A 23,403-nucleotide genomic window follows, 5' to 3' on the forward strand; every position below is an offset into this window, starting at 1 on the left:
TACTCACATATATTTCCTAATAGAATGTGAGAAACCAGTCATGGGATTCTCCTTAGCCAAGAGCTCCCCCCAGTGTTTTCGGATGTTATTGACAGGGTTAAATTACAAGTTACTGAGCTCGTCTTCCTTTTTAGAAAATCTGAAGTGCACTTAAAACAGACTGCATTGACTTAGGAAAATGACTTTCTGAATACTGCTTTAAAATATACACAGACACAGAACACAGGTGTTTAGGTGGAACTCTTAAGTCTTACTTAACACAGCTTTCACCTCTCTGGCAGGCTGGGATTTAGAAATAGAAGAGCCATAGTGTTCTCCCTATGCCTTTCATAACCCAGATAATCCACATTAAACCTACAATCGACACTTGCCAGAAATTCTCTTTCATTAGGGGCCAACACTATCTCAAGTGTTTAGATTTCTCAGTAGGAAAGAAGCCTTTCCTTGAAGGACTGCCTTTGAAGTTTGAAAATAATCAGGTGATGTGTTTCTTCTCTTGGCAAAGTCTTTCCTTGTTTTTGAAGACAGGAGCAGTTTGCTGTCCACTATTTTGTCTCTATACTCTGCACAGGTGATGGCACATTCGTTAGATCTTTTCTGGAGCACCGTTATCTCCTCTACTTACAGTTCTATTTGCATAATGAGGACAATGATTCACCATGATTGTGCCATATCAAAGCCTACTACATCACACACACACTGTGTGTTAATAAATATAAAGTTAAAATAGGAAGAAAGCCTTTTAGCTTTGGCATCTGTAGACTATAATGTAAAAACAGAAACTGTTTATCTGCCCTGTCAACATTAACCCCTTTCTAAAAGTGAGAACGGCTGTGTCTTGTAAACAGAAAACTTCACGTTGTTCTTTAACTGTGCTCAGGTACCCTCTCAGCTGCATCAGAAGTCAGCCCATTCAGTTCTTCCCAAGAGTGGACTTGGACGGTGTGTTGAAAAGCTTCCTTTCAGATTTAAAATCAAAACTGCCACATTTATGTGGTTATCCCATAAAGATGACAAATAAGCCATGCTATTACACACAGGAGCTAAGCAGACCGCAACTACAGGTAAGACACACTTCATCTCATCCAGTTTGGCACACTGACCACCCCTTTTTTGGGTCTCTCGAATTCTTCTCATGAGTCCAGCATCTCACAGGTGTTGTTTGTTGTTACTGGTACTTAACTGTTGGCCCTGCCATTTGGTATTATTATATTGTATACAGTACACAGTAGTTTCTGATATGTTCCATACATATCTAGATATGCATGAGCTGGTCACTGGAGGTTAAACGAGTTTTGTTAAGTGTTTATTTAGACAGATGAACTATGGGTACAGGCCTGAGCAGTAGCAGTTGGGCGCCTGCTGCCCACTAGGTGGAGCTAGGAGAGGATTTCTCTGAAACACCCAGCAGGAGAAAAGCAGTCGCCAGTGATTTCCTCTGGATTGACTTCAGTAAACTAGCATATCTGACTCCCTGTAAATGGAGAAGTGAAAAACGAATGAAAAATGAAAAGTGAAAAATGGCTATTTGCATTTTCTGCTGCACCCCAGATTTATCAGAAAAGGGGAAGAAGACACAACTTCTTCTGAAATCAGATTCTGAACTTTGATGTTTGCTAGGGCTGGAAATATTTAGGGAAGAGGATTTTAGAGTCTGGCTTTGGTGGTGGCGGTGGTGGTGATGATTATCTTATATAATACATCCCAAGCAGTCCTCCAGAACCACTCCTCTTCTGTTTCCCTTCAGAGAAGAGCAGGCTTTCCCGGGATATCAACCAAACATGGTATAAAAAGGTGCAGTAAGCCTAGACACAACCCCTTGTGTCAACACATATGCCATGTTGAGTAATTATTCATGTGTTCCAACGCAGCATCCTGCTCTCACCCTCCCTACAATAACCCAGCTGTGTTCAGAAAGGTAACATGGCATGTCCTGGGGAGTGGTCTTGGTCCTTACTAAGTATACAGCATTAAAAACTAGGTTTTAGTTATGTCCAGTTTTGAACTTTATGCAAATGAAAGCACGGTGTTTGTGTTTCTATGTCTGACTCTTTGCTTTAGAATAGTGTTTGTGGCACTCGCCCATGCTTTAACACTGTGCTTTCATCGCCATGTATTTATAAGATGATGCCATAGTTGGTTTATCCATCCAGAATATTGTTGCTTGGCAACTGATTGTTTGAAGGCTATCTGCAATAATGTGGTAGTGCACACCCTCTAGGCTTGTGTACATGAATCCCAAACATGTAGAATCAGTATTGTATGCCAAGTTGAGGGCACATGACAGGCTATCTCCCAAAGTGGTTGCAGTGTCTTGTGCACCGCGTGCTGTTGCTCCCTGCCCCTGTTCATATGTGGTATTGTCGATCTCTACCTCAGCAATTCCAGCAGACATGCTCATTATCATGTGCTTTTAACATTCATGTACTTAATTAATTATGTATATTGGTTATTTGGATATCACCTTTGAAGGGCTTGTCTACCATTTTTCATTTATAGGTATTCTGACAATATGTTAGGTTTAAGTTCTTTATCATCTGTGTAGAGTACTTTGTCTCCCTCCATTCTGCAACATGCTTTCTTTCTCTTAATGGTATTTTGTAATAGCAGTTTTAATTTATAGTCTAAATTACCAGGGTATTTCTTTATGATAGCCATACTTTTGTCTCACTTTTTAAAAAGTGCATTCCAAAATCATATATGTTTTTTCCATGATGTCACACAAACATCCAGTTAGAATTTATATTGTATATAGTGTGATGTGGTAATCAGATTTTGTTGTTAATTATGTATCTGTTTGTCCAACCAATAATACTGAAAAGACAATCCTTTCCCCCAGCATCCTATAGTAACACCTTTCTCTTAAGACAAATACCTACGTAGGTCTCCGAGTTATCATCTATCTTGTCGCGGCCCATACTGCCCGGCTTTGTGGGCCAAAATGTTGCGGCCTGCTCTGCTCCACGCTTGGTGGCCACTGTGTCCTGGCCCAAGCTGCCGCTCCGGTCCGAGGGTCAGGGTCTAGCGAGAGAGAGAGTGGGGATAAAGGGGAAGAGACACGAAGAATGGAGACAAGACAGAGATTCTGATCAAGTCTCTTATCAAGTCTCTTTTATCAAGTCTCTAGTCTTAAGTCTCTTATCAAGTCTCCTTATTTGACTCTTTTCTCAAGTCTCAAGTCTCATACTAAGTCTCTTTTATTGAAGGGAATTCTGAGGTATTTATATGCTTTTGCCACGTGCCTTGTAGGTGTTGATATGATGTAAGCCTTTCAGGCGTCTATAGTGTAGATAGCACGTGCACTGTGTGCCTTGCAGGCGTGGATAGCACGTGTGCCTTATAAGCATGTATGGCGTAGATAGCATGTGGACAGCATGTGAACCGCATGCCTCGCAGGCGTGACTACCACGTGCACCTTGCAGCTGGGGGCAGTAAACAGCAAAACAAGCTATGTGGGATAAACAATATACTTATCAGAGTGTGCTTCAGCTGTTATAGGCTTTTGAAAACCAAGTCTTTCGTCAGGGTATATGGTTCTAGATGGCTGCAAAGATGATCTAGCCGCTTTCTGCTAAAAGTCGGCTCCCAACACTATCTCTGATTTATTCTTGCAGAAATATACTTTTAAGTTTTACATATAGCAAATAGTGTTATATGACCATTAATTTTTAAAAGATGTTTAAATCTAGTGAAGCATCTTCGCTCTCTCTCTCTCTCTCTCTCTCTCTCTCTCTCTGTGTGTGTGTGTGTGTGTGTGTGTGTGTGTGTGTGTACCTGGTGATTGAACCTAGGACTCTAGACATAGTAGGCAAGCGCTCTGCCACTGAACTCTTATCTTCAGCCCTCCTTTACTCCTGGACACTGGATCTCACTAGGTTGTGCAGGTTGCCCTTGATCCTCCCACTTCAGCCTTCTGACTGCTGGGATTATAGGCCTGCAGGACAAGCCCAGCAGCATCTCAGGTCTCCCTGATCCAGACATCTCATTTCACTTTGTCAATTTATGCCTACTCTTAGATACATGTACATAGGTGTAATCACAGATATTATTGAGTTTTTTATACATAGGTGTAATCACAGATATTATTGAGTTTTTTAATCTACAACCTTTTTCTATCTCTTTTGTATTCAAATATACTTCTAAAATATTTCAATAATATTACAAAGTTCTGTACTTATGTTATATTTATATTTATTTATATTTTGCATTTGATAGTTTTAATGTCATGAATGGTTTCTTAAACTTTTATTTATCTTTTATTTCAAAATATTTTTAGATTTCCACTGCTTACTCTCTTGAACCCTCTGCTTCTTAAGAGTATCTTTCTTAGGGATGAAGAGATGCCTCAGTAGTTAAAAGGGCATATTTTTAGGGACCCAATGCCTCAAGCTGCTGTAAGCACCAACACCACACACACAGACACACACACTACCACTATTACTACCACCACCAACACAAGAGAAAAATAGAGAATTTGGAATTGCTTGTGTTCCTGGTGACTTGAACTTGACAGTGTATTTTATACGTGACTCAGGCTGTTACCTTAAATGATAAGAATCACTGTGGGGCTACTGGATCTTATTCAATGTTCTCTACTGAGAGAACTGGAACCTGGCAGCAGGATAGCATTTTCTTTCCTTCAAGGCCCCATGAGTCCATGAGCACACTTCGGATAAACTTCTGTATCGTATCAAGTGTTGTGGAGGTTCTACTGACTGCCTTCTGTGCTGAAGCATAGCTGACAGATAACACTGTCCTTGTGTAAAAGCTGCCTCTCTGTCACTGAGCTCATGATCAGGATGACTCACTGGAAACTGTATTTGGAAATCTACCAGGAGCCAAGAGCACTGCAGAGATCACTCACACAGCTACAGTCTCTCTGTGACTGTGCAATGAGTCAGCCTCTCTTTCCCTGACTATGCTATGGGTCAGCTGTTTTCACTTGAGCTGGTTTCTGTTGACTGCGGCTCCCCCTGCCCTGCTGATTAGACTTTCCTGTGCTGAGCTCTGTGGCCAAGCATCATACCCCATGCCATTTCCTTCAGCTTCCATTGTTTGTCCTCAGCTCCAATTTACCAGAGCAAGTGGTATCTTTTGTTTTAAGAGTTTGTTAATATTTATTTTGTGTGCATGTGTGTTTTGCCTGCATAGCTGTTTGTGCACCATGTACATGCTTGGTGCTGGTGGATGTGGGCTGGCATGTGAGTTCTGGGAACTGAATCTGGGTCCTCTGCAAGAACAGCAAGTGCTCTTATCCACAGAACTCTCTAGATAGCCCCAGCTGAGGCCAGCTTTTCGGGACTGGTCACATTCATATCACCTGTCACTAGCCAGCCTATGGATTGTATTCTTGGTCAAGGACCATCCCACTGAAATATAAAACTTTTTAAGATGAACATTTGTGGCTACAGACAAGGGCACTTCCTGAAAAGGGAGTGTAGAGGACAAATGCCTTGTTTGATACCTGTATTATAGTCTAGGGTTTCAAATAGGTATAACTGTTGTGTTGCTTTTCTTTTGAGCACGGTCTTACCATGCAGCTTTGGCTGTCTTGGAACTCACTATGTAGACTAGGCTGGCCTTGAACTCACAGAGATCTACCTGCCCCTTGAGCACTGGGATTGCTTAAAGGCATGTGCCACCATATCCAGATAGCATAATACTTTTTAAAGTTAGGTTGCTTGCCAAGTCCAGTCGAAGGGATTGTTGTGAGTACACACTTACATCATGCATTCGTGTTGACTACTTATTGCATACTTCATAGTTTACGCCAATATCTGTTCTGTGAACAGTAAATCCAGACAATTTGCTAAGTTCTGCTTCATAGATATGTAAAAACACTTAACTGAAACCCTTGTCTTCACACTGCTATTGACAATAAGAATTTATTCAATTTTATCTGCTTTTTGTGTGCCAGCTGCTTTTATGTATACTTTCTCGTTTAATTCTCAGTAGTGGTTGTTGTGATTAAGAATTGCTTCCTCAGTGTTGCAAAAGGGCCCATAGCACAGAGCACAAGTATCTTAACCAATATAAAGTTAAACACACTTCTGACTCAACACTGAAGCCCTGACAGAGTCTTAGCCTGATAACAGAAAAAAAGAAAACAATGAGCCTTAGATCGTGACCAGGAGCACAGGCTTTGAGCAGGCTGTTTAGGTCGGAGTCCCTTGTCATTGGAATTGGAGCAGACCTTTGATCCTGTACCTTAGTGTCCTCGGCTGAAAGAGGGCTGAGGTGACAGTGGAGGTTGTGAGAGGATTTGTCTCTGATTGGACTGTGGGAGCACTCTAGGGTGGAGTCCAGGACATACTTTGTCAGAGGCAGTCCTTAGATACACAGGTGGATCATGAAGGAAGGAGAGAAATTAGCAGCCAAAGCAGGTTCCAACAGTTGTGACCAGCCCTGTCAAGAAACCATTGCTCTTCGTAGTGACAAAAATAGGCTGCACAACTCCTCTCTAATGGCAGCTGATCTTTTGCAAAATTAAACTAGCTGGAGTACTTAGCCTGGATAGGTTTGCTTTAATTATGGAAATTTTCAAAAACACTTAAAAGAAAATGAATGATAAGTGAGGTGTAAAATGGATGTTTGAAACAAATATCAGATAAAATGTTATTTCATATTATATAAAGCCTGTAGAATGTATTTCAATCACATGCATCATTTAAAAAGCATTTTATAATTTTATATTTTACATCATTTATATAATTAGGCAAGTTATTTAATTTATATAATTTACACTTTACATTTATAGCCCAATGTCATTGCTATACCCACCAGAATGAATGATAATTCTTTAGTATCACCAAACACAGGTCATGCCCTGGCTCTCATTTATCACAAAGATTTATTTTTAAGAGTTTTGTCAAGTTAGAAACCTAAACAGGACCATTTCAGATCATTTGCTCGTTGTATCTGCTAATCTCTTTTATTACACAGCATATTTACGGCTCTCATTTGCTAGGAACAGGAGCACTTGCCCAGGAGGATAGTCTCCATTTTGGATTTGAGCACTTGCTTCCTTGTGTGTTATGTCATTCAAAGCTAACATAGTCTTCCAGCTTCCATATTTCTTATAAGCCAGGGGCTCTGCCTTAAGCACGATAGACAAGTGTGGTGCCACGAACACACCCAACTTTAATAAATAGTGAGAATCTGCTCAGCCAATCTGGTTGCTTTTCAGTTTTCCCCTCCACACACCGCCTGTTACTTCCTCTCCTATCCAGCACTAGGATAGGAAGATTGTGACAACCTGGATTAGTTATCTCCAGGTGTAGCAATCACAGGGAGCGTGGGGGGGGCAGTGGGGGTGTAGATGTGTATGTGGGGGCAGTGGGGGTGTAGATGTGTATGTGTGGGGGTGTAGATGTGTATGTGTGGGGGGCAGTGGGGGTGTAGATGTGTATGTGTGGGGGGCAGTGGGGGTGTAGATGTGTATGGGGTGGGGGCAGTGGGGGTGTAGATGTGTATGGGGTGGGGGCAGTGGGGGTGTAGATGTGTATGGGGTGGGGGCAGTGGGGGTGTAGATGTGTATGGGGTGGGGGCAGTGGGGGTGTAGATATGTATGTGGGGGCAGTGGGGGTGTAGATGTGTATGGGGTGGGGGCAGTGGGGCTGTAGATGTGTATGGGGTGGGGGCAGTGGGGGTGTAGATGTGTATGGGGTGGGGGCAGTGGGGGTGTAGATGTGTATGGGGTGGGGGCAGTGGGGGTGTAGATGTGTATGTGGGGGCAGTGGGGTGTAGATGTGTATGGGGTGGGGGCAGTGGGGCTGTAGATGTGTATGTGGGGGCAGTGGGGCTGTAGATGTGTATGTGGGGGCAGTGGGGGTGTAGATGTGTATGGGGTGGGGGCAGTGGGGGTGTAGATGTGTATGTGGGGGCAGTGGGGGTGTAGATGTGTATGGGGTGGGGGCAGTGGGGGTGTAGATGTGTATGTGGGGGCAGTGGGGTGTAGATGTGTATGTGGGGGGCAGTGGGGTGTAGATGTGTATGTGTGGGGGCAGTGGGGTGTAGATGTGTATGGGGTGGGGGTGGTGAGTTGCTAAGCCTTAGCATATCTCTTTTTGCCTCAACTTATTTAAAGAGGCACGCTGATAGATACGGGTATTTTAACAGTTAACAGGAAGGAAGAAGAGTCTGTCCTGATTTTCCCACATCAAATGTCTGGATACAACAGAAGGACTTTCCCCCTCAGAAAAATCTAAGCACACTGCCCAGATAAATGGTAGATTTCTCAAATTCCTTTTAACAGTTACCTTAATAGTCAGCCACAATCATATATCTATAAACTTAGTTTATATAATTTCTATCACTATACAAAGTTGTATGTATTATATGTCAGTGCTAGAAACTAAGGTCAACCAAGCTTCATCTTCCAGTGACTAGACAAATGATATGTATAGTGAAGCATATTAACCAACTCGTGGCTTCACACTGTGTTACCATGTAAGAATTCTGTGAATTATTTATGCTCTCATCTGCTGTTCACATATGTTCTTTCTGTTTTTCCATACATTTTGAATATAAACCTAAAAGTTTCCCCCCTTTTGGCTATGTACAGTCTTTTAAAAATTAAGGCAGTGAGTAAATAATACATCGACAGCCTCAGGAGCAGCACAGCGTCCTGGAAACCCTCCTCACTGGCTGCATCAGCACTTCTCAGTCAAGCAAAGAAGAGCTGGGGTGAAAGTAACACCTCTCAGGACAGACACACATTCTCTCAGAACGCATGCAATTTGTCCTCATCCAAATCTGTCTAGAGTTTTTCTTTGGGTATCTCAATTAATGGGTACATTTTAAAAAATCATACAGGTTTATGAAACCCAAGGATCAAAAATAGGAAGTGTTCTTTGCTTATCAATAATTAATTTCAACTTAGTTCTTAAATATGTTTCTTTCAAGGCAATGGAAAAACATTTGCTCTCCAGAGTAACTCCATCAGTTTTGACAAATATCTCTTGGCATTTGGTAGAATTTCAGCCAAACTGAGCAATCTTTCTTATGATGGCATCTGTGTGCTTACTTACATAGCTTGTACAATGCAAGGTCAGCAGTCTGTGGAAAAGTATGTTGGTTGGTTATCTGCTACTCTCCAATAGAGGATGAGCAGATAATGTCTGTCTTAGGGTTTCTACTCTTGCACAAATATCATGACCAAGAAGCAAGTTGAGGAGGAAAGGGTTTATTCAGCTTACACTTCCACATTGCTGTCCATCACCAGAGGAAGTCAGGACTGGAACTCAAGCAGGTCAGGAAGCAGGAGCTGATGCAGAGGCCATGGAGGGATGTTACTTACTGACTTGCTTCCCCTGGCTTGCTCAGCTTGCTTTCTTATAGAATCCAGGACCACCAGCCCAGGGATGGAACCACCCACAATGGTTCCACCACTACTCTTACCCTTGATTACTAATTGAGAAAATGCCTTACACCTGGATCTCATGAAGGCATTTCTTCAAGGGAGGCTCTTTTTCTCTGTGATAATTCCAGTTTGTGTCAAGTTGACACACAACACAAGCCTGTACAATGTCTGTCTGTACTGGACACCCAGAAATCTAATGGATAGACAGTGCAGTGTCTGCCTGGTAGTGGCTGAGCTCAGTCAAAGTGTTTTATAGTTGAACTTCTTAGCAAAGCTGTCGCAAATGTTACCCCCCACTCCTTTCAAGTAGTTGATATGTGTTTCTGATTGGCAGTCAATCACAAAGTCAACACCCTAAGTGCAAATTAGAAAATGGCACTTCAGCTTTATAGGCACTTGTTTCAGAAGACCAATGGGAAGAGTAGAATAGAATGCAGGGTTAGCACCAGTCCACCATGCCCACTAAGTAGAAGCCTTCCTTCTTCACCTGAGACAATGGTGGTAGTCCTTGCTCATGTGCATAGGATGTCTTAACAAGAAATGCTATGCAAGGTTTTATTAAACAACTTTGGGTTTTATGTTAGTGCCCTTGTACAGAGACTATTCTGAAGAACATCTGTAACCCCTTTTTTATTCTTCAGAGGCATAAGAATTGTGTTTCCCCAAAGTGTATATATTGAAGTCCTATTTTTAAGCCACTTCATTTTTATGTGCCTTGTTATGCCTAGTAGATAATTGGATCAATCTTATAATTTTCTGTGCTTGTTTATAATTCTGATCCCCCAAAACTCCTGGTCTCATCTCAGACTCATTCCAAAACTGAAACTCAGTTGAAGAAGGAAAAATTAACTCTTCTAGTTTGCATATTATTTCTATTACTTTTACATTTTCTTTTTGCTTGTGACATATTTTTAATCTGTAAGGGTAAGAAGATACATCTATGGTCTACATTTTACCTTCTGTTGATAAATACCATGAACAAGAGCATCATGGCAGTACAGGAGTACTGGACCCACCAAATAACAGTCAATCACTGAGGAAACTCAGAACAGGAATTTAAGAGCAGTGGCAGGTACCATGGAGAAATAGTACCTGCTGGCTTGCTCCCCAATTGCTAAGCTTGCTTTCTTATATAACCCAGGACCACCTGCCTAGCAGTGGCGCCACCCACAGGGGCCTGGACCCTCACACACTGATTAATCAAGAAAATACCTCCACAACAGGCTCATGGGCCAGTCTTATAGAGGGACTTCCTCAGCTAAGATCCTCTATTCCCGAATGACTTTAATTTGTGGCAAGTTGACAAGAATTAACTGGCACAATTGTTCTTTTTACAAAAGCTAAAGCTCAGTGTAGGTTTATTTCAAAATACTAGGACAGAGTACTTTGAATATTTGAACAGAGAAGCAAACTGTCATATACCTCCAATGGAATAGTCAGTCACAAGAAGGGAAAATCTGGTACAACATAGTTGAATCTTGGAAAAATAGTATATTAGGTGAAATAAGCCTGGCCCTGAAGAAAACACTGTAAAACCCTATATGAAGCATCTAGAATGGCAGACATATAGCAAAAGAAAATAAATCAGGAGTTACCAGAGTCCCAGAGACTCTGGAAATGTGAATTATTATTTACAAAGTACAAAGGTTTTGGTTTTTGTGTGGGATGAAGAAAGGGCTGGTGATAGTTCTAACACCCAGCTCAGTGCTAAGTGTGCTTGAAGCCTCTGAATGATGCACCTAGAATGGTTCAATGCTAACAGTTTACTGATTTTTGTTTGTTTTATTTTAAATATGGAGCACTTTGTGAATTCAGCTGTCCTTCTTGTGTAGGGTGCTAATCTAATGCTAACTTGCTCTGCATTGTTCCTTTGTCTGTCTGTGTGCTCAGAGTGAGCATGGGAAAGTTTAATTGTATACATGCACAGAGTTTTCAAAGAAGAGGACATGCTTGGGTCTCTTTGATGTATCTTACTAGTCGGTTGGACAAATACTTGCTGAGTTACTCCTAGGCACCAGAAACTGTAGCAGACAGTGAAAACCATCAGACCTAAGACTCATTGCTCTGTCTGAAGTCAAAATCTCACTTAAAGATCCCGTACAAATGAACCCACACTTCCATTAGAGTTCTTTCAGCAAGTATATCTTAGTAACTTCAGAAAAGGTAAGAGTAAATAAGCCATAGTTCTTCCACTCCAAGATGCCACTATCTATTCGGGGAGGCAGGACGTGGACATTAAGCTCTCAGAGCTCACTGCTCATGGGAGATGAACACAGTTTAAAGCAGTGAGAAGAGGGAGGACTGGGAGCCAGAAGCTTGCCTGAGCACATCTGGAAGTCAGTGTAGACACAGGGGTAGCTGTGTGTAAGCTTTATAGTTTATTGACTTATGGTTATAATGTGCCACAAGAAACATACAGGTTACACCAGAAGGCTCAGTTATATTTTCTTTCTCAACTGTTCTATGTGTTTTAGTGTTACTTTGTATTCTTATTCCAATAATTTGTATTTCTTTCTCTTATATTATTATTACATCTTTAAATTGCGCTAATCTCTGTCCTTTCAGGAAAACAAAGTCAAACCATCCAATCTGACCACTAAAAAGCTCTTCCGAGCTTCTCTTACTCAAGCCACGTTGGTGAAACCCACCAGAGCTCTAAATTTCATCCCACAGTCAAGAGCCACGGAGCACAAGGTGCAGCCTTCTGTCAGCCACCAGAGGTCAGGCTTGTTCTCAGCCGGCTGCCACCAGCCTGGGTCTTTGCAGGACAGAAAGCCCCCCTGGCCTCTCAAGGCACCAGGGCTACATCTGGAAGAGTCAGAGCTCAGCAGAGAAAATACACAAGTCGGGAGCACAAACCTCTGCTTACAGAGTAACAGAGCCCCGGCATTCATACCAGTTTTCCAAAGGAAATCTGAGCAAGTGAACAAAAACATCTCAGCACTTAGCACCTTGAAAAGAAAACAGAGTGGGGTTATAGAATCTACCATCTTGGCACAGGAAACTAGTGTTACACAGGGAGGCAAACCAAGTCTAGGTACAGCCACTCGAAAAAGACCAAATAGCAGCAGCATTCGAGTACTGGCTGAGAACTTGAATCAGAAGGGCTCCAAACCTTTGCAAGAAAAAGGCACCAAGTTCTACAATCGGAAGAAGGAACAGGCCTCTTCTGATGTGAGACAGACTGTGCACCTTAGAGAGGCTAGACCACTGTCTACTAGTGCCATGACACAGATGTCAAGTAACAGTTTAGCCGTGATGAAAAACAATGTTGACATCCACACTGGTGGAAAAGACAATCTAACAAGTAGATTCATAACACAAATTTTGGGGAAAAGCCACGAGTCCCTAAAACTCAAAAGCCAGCCACACATTTTTGAATCAGACTTAGAAACTGAAGACTTCCAACTCCAACAGCAACAATTAGCAAATCAGATTAAAGAAGCCAATGCAGCTGAACACAGCCTAATAGAGAGCAGAGCATCCCACAGCCGCAGACAGAAATTATGTCTTGAGTCTTCAAGGGCCTCTACGAAGCGTCGTTCCGATGCGGCACACCAGAGGCATAAGAACCAGGTAAAGAATCTGGAAAATTCATCCTCAGCTGGACTTTTAGACCCTTAAATAAGGGTCTGGGGCTGGAGAGATGGCTCAACAGTTAAGAGTACTGGCTGCTCTTTCAGAGGTCCCAGGTTCAATTCCCATTCCCCACATGGCAGCTCAGAACTATCTATAACTTCTTTTCCCTCACACATGCAGGCAAAAAACCAATGTAAATAAAAATAAATAAATTATTAAAACACAGAAATTTATTTTTAGAAAAAGGAATGTAAATAACTTGCCCAAGTGGATGTAGAGACATGCTATTTAGGAAAGCCCTCTCTGCTCCATCCTAAGGACACCTAACCGTCCATGGTTTACCAAACATTGCAGACACAGGAGCAGAAAGGATGTGATATCTGTATGGCAGGAGACTATGAAGCAGTCTGGACATGGCACGGCCACTGTGCCCTCAGACTCACTGTAGTTATGGTTTTCCTCAGGAGACTGGGCCCACCGACATTTCAGCATAGACAGGGAAGACCTCACGAGTCCCCACCCAGTCTGAGAGAGCCTGAGCTCTCCTGGTTGCTAGGGGCAAAGGTTCATTTTCTTAGTGCTGTAGTCACGGATAAACTACCCAGCCATAATTACTTGCAAATAACTCCCTATGCTCATGAGGTAACCAAAATTAAACTCAGTTGCTCACCAAAATACAGATATCCGGGTAGGAGCAGGAGTTGTTTTAAACGGCTTTGGTGAAAGAAAGAGGATTTGAGAAAGTACTGAATGAAAGTGACCAAAATTTATTATACACACGTAAGAAATTGTGGACAAATTTTAAAAAGGGAGACCAACTCTCTTAAGAAGCAAAACTGTTAGTAATATAGTTAATTGGTAACAAAATGGTGTTCTTCAATTTGATACAGGTTTCTAATACAGCAAAACCCAAGAATTCCTTCAACATTTCTGAAGCTGAGTACAGTGTGGAACAGAGACTGTCCACCAGGTAACTGCAGTGACGTGCACTTACTTTCCTTAAATTACTTATGTAGAGATGGATAAGCTTAAATTAGCCAGGAAATAGGAACAGCACATCCTGTGAACAAGTAACTATCTTATGTTATGTATTCCCAAAAAGGAGTGGCATTGAGAAGGGACCCCTCAGGCTTCTTCTCTTTAGTTCTGGAGTCTCACCCACTAGGAATCCAACACCAGTACTGCTGACATAGCAGCAGTGTGAATATGAAGGACTCTGATCCCACTAACATGGCTTTGTGCTTGGGCATGACCCAAATAAAGACCTTAAGTGGAGCCCAGAGATGGTTGTCAAGTTAAAGTCTACTCTCGAAGTGCCAAGGTGCCAGCTACGCTTAAGCTTCAGACTTAATTCTCACTTTGGGTCCCTGGCATCAAGTCCACAAAATTGTACATCTGGAAATAGCATTTTACTCCTTGTTGCCATCTGTTCTATTCTAAGAACAAACACATTGCTAAGACGTCCACAAGTATTCTTCACATAAGACTATTGGCATACATTCAGAGTCTTTAAGAGACAACTGAAAAACCATTTTTTCTTTTCCAAATGGTATTTTTTTCTATAGCTAGTAGAATTTTCAACATGCTTTGAATTAGCTAAAAGGTACATAATTCTATTCCTATGTATGCCATGGTGTGGTATTTTATGTAGTTTTAAACATCTTCATTTTAATGTTCTCATGTGGTGAAGGAAAATAGTGTATGTGCCTTAGAAATGGCAGCTTACATTTTTAGAGATAAATCTGTTCTAGGTTCTTTCTTATTTTGGATTACTTAATGTCTGACACAAAGTTAACATGAAATCACTCTATTAGGAAAACTAGCATAATGAGAAAATTGTAGTTATATAGTGATCTATGGACACTATTATCACCTAACTATCAGCTAGACATGTCTGTAAAAGCTTTTGAGTAATGTGGAGTAGTTAAGTAAACAAATTTTAAAATTGGGGACTGGAAAGGCAGCTCAGCAGTTAAGAGCACTGGCTACTCTTCCAGAAGACACAGGTTCAATTCTCAGGACCAATATTGTGGTTCACAACTATATGTAACTCCAGGGGATCCAATGCCATCTTCTAGACTCAGTGGACATCAAACTTGTACATTGCACACAGTAATACATGCAGGCAAAACAGCTATACATATAAAATAATACATTTCTAAAAGAGTAAAAACCACCTCCAACTGCTCTTGCAGGGATAACTAGGAACACGATGAAGTTTCTCCAGACATTGCCTGTGGCCAAGCCAACAGCCGTGTCTACTCTTCTGGCCTCTCATTTTACTCAACGAGTCTCTTTTTAATTTTTGCATAGTATTTCAATGGATATGGATATGCCATGTTTAACTAGTTCCCTCTTTGTTGATGACATAAGCCATTTACAACTTTTCAGCATTATAAGTCACATAAATTGTTCTGTACAGAATGCTGTAAGTTACCGAATTTTGTTATGTGATACATTGTTTTTAAAGAAAGACTTTCACTCTGTAGCCCCAGCTAGCCTGGAAGTTGCTATGTAGACCAGGCAGGCCTCAAACTCATAGAGATCCACCTGCCTCCACTTCCCAAGTTTTGGCATCAAAGGCATGAGCAACCTTACTCAATGTAGTACTTTTGATAGTTGAAATACCTTTATTTTGCCCTTACTATTTTATTATTGCAATTTGTTTGAAGTGATTCTATTTTATTGCCAGAGTTTTGGAGCTTCCCAAATCAGTAAAGATAATACTAAATAAATAATACAGAGCGTGGCCCACTAGCAGGACTAATGAGAACTGTTGGGCATAGAAATCTCCACTGCAAGTAGGGCTCTAATTCTGTAGTGAAACTGACCTCCCAAATCAGTAAAGATAATACACAGTAGTGTGAAGAAACCGAGTGCCGTCACCCAGGTCTGCTGGTTGTTAACATGTAGACACTATCATCTCTTTTCTGCCCAGGTGCTTCTACTGTAACATTTTAAAAGCATATTCAAGGAATTGTATAATTTTGTTCATGGACATTTCGTAATATAACTCTAACATAAGGTATAATGGACATTTTAAAGAAAAGGATATGTATGAACATTTATACTGTACATTTTGAGAGTTCCCCTATGTTCGTCTCCAAAGTAAGCATAGTATTTATATGAGAAAAGAGATTCTGCTTTAGAATCAGTGTTCCTTCATAATCTTGGGCAAATTGTTTTACTGTTTATTTAAGGGGATAGATGGTGTTCTATATTGTCATTAAATTTTACTTTTGTTCATATATATATATATATATATATATATATATATATATATATATATATATTCAGAAAGCCCAAGAGGCAAGAGGTCAGTTTCACTACAGAATTAGAGTCCTACTTGCAGTGGAGATTTCTATGCCCAACAGTTCTCATTAGTCCTGCTAGTGGGCCACGCTCTGTGTCCTCTCCTGAAATGGACGGACTTGCTCTGAAGGTGAGTCTAGTCTCTAGCAAACTCAGACTTAGGGTTATATATGTGATGAAGCAAGTGTCCAGACTCGCCTGTGTGCCCTCCACAAACAATTCTCCAACATAGAAAGGAACGAAAAGGAAGACACAAATAGTGTTCTTCAGATGAGAGTTTTCCTCACTTCCAAACATTTTAGGCTTTAATTATATTTGATAACACATAATTAGCATATATTTTAAAAGTCAGAACTTATTATTGAAAATCCTACTACAAAAATATATATATATATGTAAATACAAAGCCAAAAAGCAAGCTTAGATTGAACTACGATTGTTTAAATATGACTTGCTGTTGCTACCAATTCATCAAAACACTGCAGTTAAACAAAAGTGAATGTAACTCTCACTCCTGGAGTTATGCCTACCAATAATTTGCTCTATACCTTTACCGTGAGCCCTTCTGCTTTTCAGAACCCTCTAGTTCCCAACCTATCCTCATAAGAAGAACGTACATTTAATTCAGAGCCCCTTTTAAGCTCTCCTTTCTCATGAAGTCCATGGTATGGATTGCTAGCAGGACACAGTAAAGACTAGGACATTGTTTTGCTTGTGTAGAAACATGTTTGGTTTTGAGAGTGGTGCATTTAAATATGTATGTGTGGTCAGGCACACATGGTCATTCTTGGACAACCTTTCCCTGGCTGCTTCCTGGGGCTGCTCCATCACTACGCCTTAGGCTGTGAACGTGTCATATTACTCAGCTAAGCACAGTAGTTAAAAGATAAGTCTATGGCTGAAGCAGTGTTTCCCAGTGTTTCTTAAAAGAGTCTTAATAATCCCTCCTCCTCTATTAATCTGAACTATTTAGAACTGACAGCTATTTCTTTTTTTCTTTATAGACAGGGTGTCGTGTATCCTCTGTTGGCCTGGAACTCACTAGGTAGTCTGAAATGACTTTGAACCTCTTCTTCCACAGGGCTAGATTACAGTATGCTCATGTTTGTCATGCTGGCGATTGAATCCAGAGCTCTGTTCATCTTGGCTTTCAGAAATTGAAATCTTTTAAAAATATTTATTTAAATGTTTATGAGTGGTTTTGCCTGCATGGATGTATGTGTATCATATGTGTGCCTGGTGCCTGAGAGGCCTAGAGGCAGATACTCTGCCGACTCAGCTATATTCCAAGCACTAGTATCTCATCGAAGGTAAGTTTTCACATACATGCAAGGGGCTTGTTATGCCAAAACGAATCTATATGAGTCTGTTTCCTTACACATATGTACACACACAAAGCAAATTCTGTGCTCAAATTTACCAGAGAAATCAATGAAGATCTTGGTTTAGATTAAAGATTTCAACTTCTGGGAGCATGAGATAAGTCAGCTGTTAAGAGCACTTGCTCCTCTTGTCACGGGTGCAAGTTTATTTCCCAGCACCATATAGCTGCTCAAAACCATCTGTAATCTGGGATCTAACACCCTCCTTCAGGCCTCTCAGGCACCAGGCACACACATGATACACAAACATATATGCAGGCAAAACACAAACACAAAATAAATATATTTAAAAGACCTCAATTTCCGAAAGCCAAAGTAATTTCACTGCCAATTGGAAAAAAGCAAATTTTCCTTTTTTAGGTTTGGATTCTTTGTAATATGGACACCTTCCAAAAATTCATTCCTTATTTTTCAGTTCCATATTACAGGGCCATTACAGTTTTAAATCATAAACAATTTTATGTTTGTCTATATCCAGAGGCTTAGAAATTAACCACCACACCAAAACAAACTTATGGAAATAGACCAAAATTAATGCCAAGAATCATATTTATAGTTACATAAAAATGTTCTTCATGTATTTTAGCTGCTTACTATATTTGTATTTGGTTTTATATTTTATTATATGTTATAATTATTTTTACTTTATTTTTATTTATACTAAATGTTGCAAATAAAAATTTCAAGCTTCTCAGTGGTTGGTTTTTATTTGACTAATTTATCAACCAATGTTTACTCTCTGTTTTCAAATGACATATGATTTGTTTTAATGCTGGACTGCTAATACATAAGTATCTGTTGGTGGTTATGAATAGTCAACATGAAGACTTAAAGATGCATGACCCTTATGTATTCATGCTTAGAGTGTTCATGTTGTATGTTATTTCAGATGACAAACAACAAAGGCATTTCAAACGGATGCATTTTTCAGATGACAGAGTAAGTTACAGAGAAATGGAAGGGCTCAGGTGCCATGAGAATCCCTTTCCCACTGTAGTTAATTTCCTAAAGTAGATTAACTCCTTAGTGCATCGTTCAAAGACTTTCATTTTTTCATTTAAAAGTTACTCATTAGCTGGATGGTGGGGGCACACCTTTAACCCCAGCAACTGGGAGACAGAAGCAGAAGGATCTCTGAGTTCAAGGTCAGCCTTGTGTGCAGAGCAAGTTTCAGGACAACCAGGACTACATAAAAAACCCTGTCTCAAAAAAATCAAAAGTTATTCATTAAAGTATTTTCTATGTGCCAAGCATTATGAGGTTTATAAGGAAGTGGTGATATTGCCCTACAGCAGGGAAAGATGAGATTCCCTAGCACAAAGAACAACCTGTGGTTCAAGATCATCAAGGAGCTTAGAATGGCTGGAGTGCAAAGAGCCAACCAGAGAGTGGAGCTGACCACTTGGGTCCCATGGCCCCTGGAAAGAGCATTGGTCTATTCCAACTGGCATGGCCTTGGGCTCACGGAGTGGTCCAATCTAACAGGGTTTGGCAGGATACTCTAGCTGTAGTGTTATGGATAGACTGGGGCTGAGGGAATGGGAGAGAAGGTGGTAGACCAGAATCCAGGCAGATGAAAAATGCCAGGACCAGCATGGTCGCAGTTAAGGAAGTTAAAAAAAAAAAAAATGGTTCTGAGGCTGGAGATACGGCTCAGTGGTTAAGAGCACTGACTGCTCTTCTAGAGGTCATGATTTCAATTCCCAACAACCACATGGTGGCTCACAACCATCTGTAATGGGATCCAGTAACCTCTTCTGGTATGTCTGAAGGCAGTGAAATCTACTCATTTACATAAAATAAATAAATTTTAAAAATTATTCTGGATATATTATGAAGGGTAGAACCCATTGGTTTGGGGGTTGAGGGTTTCAGTGATGTCAAGAATGATTCTAATGTTCTCAGTTTGTTTACTTGAAAGGAGAAGGTTGTTTTGTTTTTGTTTGTTTGTTTTTTAAAGCAGATTTTGGAATAGAAAGAATAGGATTGGCTATTGAATTTCACAGTGTATAGGCCATGATGACCCTGATGAGCAATTTCTCTTATCAAAGAAGGCAAGAATTAGGAACCAGCCTCCCTAATAGTGGAACCTGTGCTTTCTGTTGTCCTCCACCTGCATAATGTAACCCATGTTGTCTGAATCAGGCAGGAGCACAGGGGTTTTGTGCCCCAATCCTTACTTGATTCTTCTATACCTGAAATTGTTAATAGGTGAAATGAATAACGATTATAAACCATTAGTAGGAAAATCCTTTATTTTCAAAAGTAGAATGATTACTGCTTTCACCAAAGTATTTCAGTTTAGTGACAAATTAACAAGCTTATAGCACCTAAGATGCACTAGAATTCCTTCTGCTTGAAACACTAACAAAAAGAGATGGAAGTGCAGACATTTGTGATTTTGTTTAAAGTGAAATTTTGTAATTTAGAAATAGTTTACAGTGGTTTGACTGGGAATGACCCCCAATAGGCTCATATGTTTGTATACTTCATCATAGAACTGTTTAGGAAGGATTAGGGGGTGTGGCCTTGTTGGAGGAAGTGTGTCACAGGCTTTATCATACCATTCACAGTTAGCTCTCTTCATCATGGTTGTATCTCAGTATGTAAGCTTTCAGTTGCCATGCCTGCTGCCATACCCCTCTCCGTAATGGTCATGAACTCTAATCTTCTAGAACCATGACCCTCAAAGTAAAGCCTTCTTCTTATAAGTTGCCTCAATTATGGTATCTTATGATGGCAGTAGAAAAGTAGCTAAGACACAGCTTATACAATTTACAGACACTACTCTAGGCCCTAATATTTTTGTATTATCATTATTCAAGACAATTTTTAAGTGTTTACAGTTAATTTTCAAGTTTAAAAAAGCTTTCTGGTGATTATTGTTATTTATACCAAACCCTGAAAAAATATATGATAATAGTTTGTTAAATGCATTTTGTAATTAAAAATTTGCCACCATTCTCCATTTAAATTTCATACTATGAGGAAATTATGGTAAGTTTGAGGTAAGAAAACTGATGAATTTCCAAAGTCTTCTTAATCCAGTACATCTGAGTGGCAGGATCAGGCTAAAATGCAGGGTAAGATCCATGAGAAAAGCAAATACACCTCCCCTGAGCTGAGAAAACCTAGAAGCTGGTCTGGTATGTGACAAAGACAGGTGACACTGCACACTAATTACAGTCACCTGCACAGTGGTGGCTTCCCCTGTGCTTTCCTTGTCCTCCTCTCACAGAAAGGGGCGAATCTAAGAGGGTTTTTGAAAAGACTTTTTACAAGTTAATTATGTGTACGTGTGAGTTTATGAACATGTGAATCTACGTGTCTGCAAGGCCCTAGGATTCTCTAAACTGGAACTGTGAGCCACATTGGTTCAAGGAACCAAACTCAGTCCTCCGCAAGGATGCTACACACACATTTACCTGATGGGCCATCTTATCAGCCCACATTCAGAGTTTTTATAATCCAAAGTCCAAACAGCTTCTGGTGCTTCCCCTGTTAAGACAGGCAAGCCCTGCACAGCCCACAAGGTATGCATGCCCCTGATTGCTGGTGCTATATGGTAAGCTGAGCCCTTTTCCAGGAAAGATTGTCCTACTGTAGTTAAGCTCTAGTCTTCATTAGGACAGTTTGCAGGGGAGAGCTCTAGCGTCATCCGGTGAAATGTGTTTCCTTCTCTGAAATATAGAAAATGGAAGAAGAAATTATTTATCTTCCTGATCTGGTACTAATGTGGGAAATACAGTCTATTGGCAAGAAGGTATTTCTCCTGTACAAGGTGGGGGTCAGTTTGTATAACTGGCAACATTTCAAAATGCTTCTCTTAGGTAGAACTGCAATTTTACCCTATATCTATGAATAATCAGAGTTCTCAGGAAATGTCATTGCTGAGCTAGCTAGAACTAGAGTATGAATTTTACATATGACCTACTGTAGCATGAAGTTAAACGGTCTGATTACATCAGGCCATTTAAGGAATTTCCATTAGAAAAAGTAGTGAGCAGTGAATTGAGCTGTAGTCTTGGCCTACAGTTGTCTTGTATAATGTTTACCTTATGGGATTTGTTCCTAAGAAGTCAATTCATATGCATTCTGATATGAAGCATTAGCTCGTACCACCTGTTTCCAGTTCAGTTAATACATAATGAAGATGCTAAGATGCAGGCCTGAGAATAAAAAGTGGAGGTAGGGAGTTTCATATTAGGCATACATATAACCAGTGTTGACCTGAAATAACTGTGTATCATTTTGATGATTAACTATAAAGAACAAGAAAACCAAAAACTTATTTTTAAGAAACTTAAAATGCAAACACGAGTGTTATGATAAGAGCTTTTGAGAAGTAACTAGAGTTTGGCATATCGATCGACTTATCTAATGCACCTAACCTCAAACTTACCCAGAAAAGTAGGAGATTGGCATTGAAAGGCTAAATTATTTAAGAATTCATGGAGAAACATAATCTATATCCAGTCAGTGTTGTAATGAGAAGAAAAAGGTACAGTTCACTCAGGACCTTATGGACACCACCAGAAGCTTCTAAATGCCTCCCAGAGAGCCCTGTTTGGGTCATCTATCTCGCACCCAAGCCACCTTCAAATCGCCAACACTCAGAAATTGTATGAGACAACTCACTCTGTAGACCAGGCTGGCCTCGAACTCAGAAATCCGCCTGCCTCTGCCTTCCAAGTGCTGGGATTAAAGGTGTGCGCCACCACTGCCCGGCTCAAGCTTTATATAAACGAAGTGGGAATCTATCCCGTTACACCTCATAGCTGGATGGAGTCCCTCTTCAGCTAGCTTTCCACACACTGAGTACTCAACTACCTCCTAAGACCACGAGACTACATGCAATTAGGTCAGAACTGTGTATGGGAGGTTCAGGAGGGAGTAATTGGAAGGTTATTAAGTGAGGGTACAATGAGCCTTTTTGCTCCCTCTGATGAGGAGGATGGCTGCTTTGCTTGGATTATAGGGCTCTACAAGAGAGGAGAGCAAAGCTCCGGAGACCCCAAGTAGATCTGTACACTGTGTAGAATATCCGTCTAAGTGTTAATTAGTGGTTAGGGAGTGCATGATGAGTGTTCGTCCCAAGAGACCCACGGTTAGTTCTTTCAGGGATCCTACTGCCCTGTACCTTGTATCCTGTTCTTACCTTGTTATAAGACCCTTCAGTTTTGTAATTGTTCTTCTAGAATTGTTCTGAGCTCTGCTGGGTTTCAGACTCTGTCTTGTGTGGATAGAGGTAAGGTAGCACTAATCCATACTGACTTTCCTTGAAGACAGCTGAGACTATAAGAAGAAAGTGGCTTGCTTATGCCAATAGAAAGCAAACCGGGACAGACATTGGTACCAAGAAGTGGGGATACTGCTGTTGTGACCATGCTGTTCTGAGGAAGGATTATGCAAGGATTTTGGAGCTTTGGGCTGGAAAAGCCATTGACTTCTCAGAGCTTGGTGAGTTATTCTGTGAGAGCAATGGGGTTTAGCTTATGACATTTTAGACATTCAGAGATGTTTGTGTGGGTTTTGCAAATGACAGAGGCAGAGAAGTGGGATGACGAAGCACTCTGAGGCTCAGAAGATTGTGAGTCCCAGATGTCAAGCATTGCATTACAAGGTTTGGAGCTACCCTGCTGGACATTGGGTTTGCTTAAGTGTGATTGTTTTTATTTCCTGCATCTTCCCCCTTTGAACTAAGAAAGTATTTAATGGGCATGGTTTGCTTTGTTTTTTGTATTTTAGTTTTACAAGGACATGATTGAA

General features: G+C 40.7%; 1 protein-coding gene across 1 annotated transcript in view; it reads left to right on the forward strand.

The window, feature by feature from the left end:
- The window catches only part of C14H18orf63 (chromosome 14 C18orf63 homolog), a 34,372-nt gene extending 20,458 nt beyond the window's left edge, over positions 1 to 13,914 (forward strand). Inside the window, exons 10-12 of the mRNA XM_034518528.1 lie at positions 881 to 1,064; positions 11,927 to 12,937; positions 13,831 to 13,914. Coding sequence (XP_034374419.1) covers positions 881 to 1,064; positions 11,927 to 12,937; positions 13,831 to 13,914 — 1,279 coding nt within the window. The remainder of the gene's footprint in view (positions 1 to 880; positions 1,065 to 11,926; positions 12,938 to 13,830) is intronic.
- The last annotated feature ends 9,489 nt before the right edge of the window (positions 13,915 to 23,403 follow it).

The sequence above is a fragment of the Arvicanthis niloticus genome, chromosome 14 (assembly GCF_011762505.2).
Source record: "Arvicanthis niloticus isolate mArvNil1 chromosome 14, mArvNil1.pat.X, whole genome shotgun sequence".
Taxonomy (NCBI): domain Eukaryota; kingdom Metazoa; phylum Chordata; class Mammalia; order Rodentia; family Muridae; genus Arvicanthis; species Arvicanthis niloticus.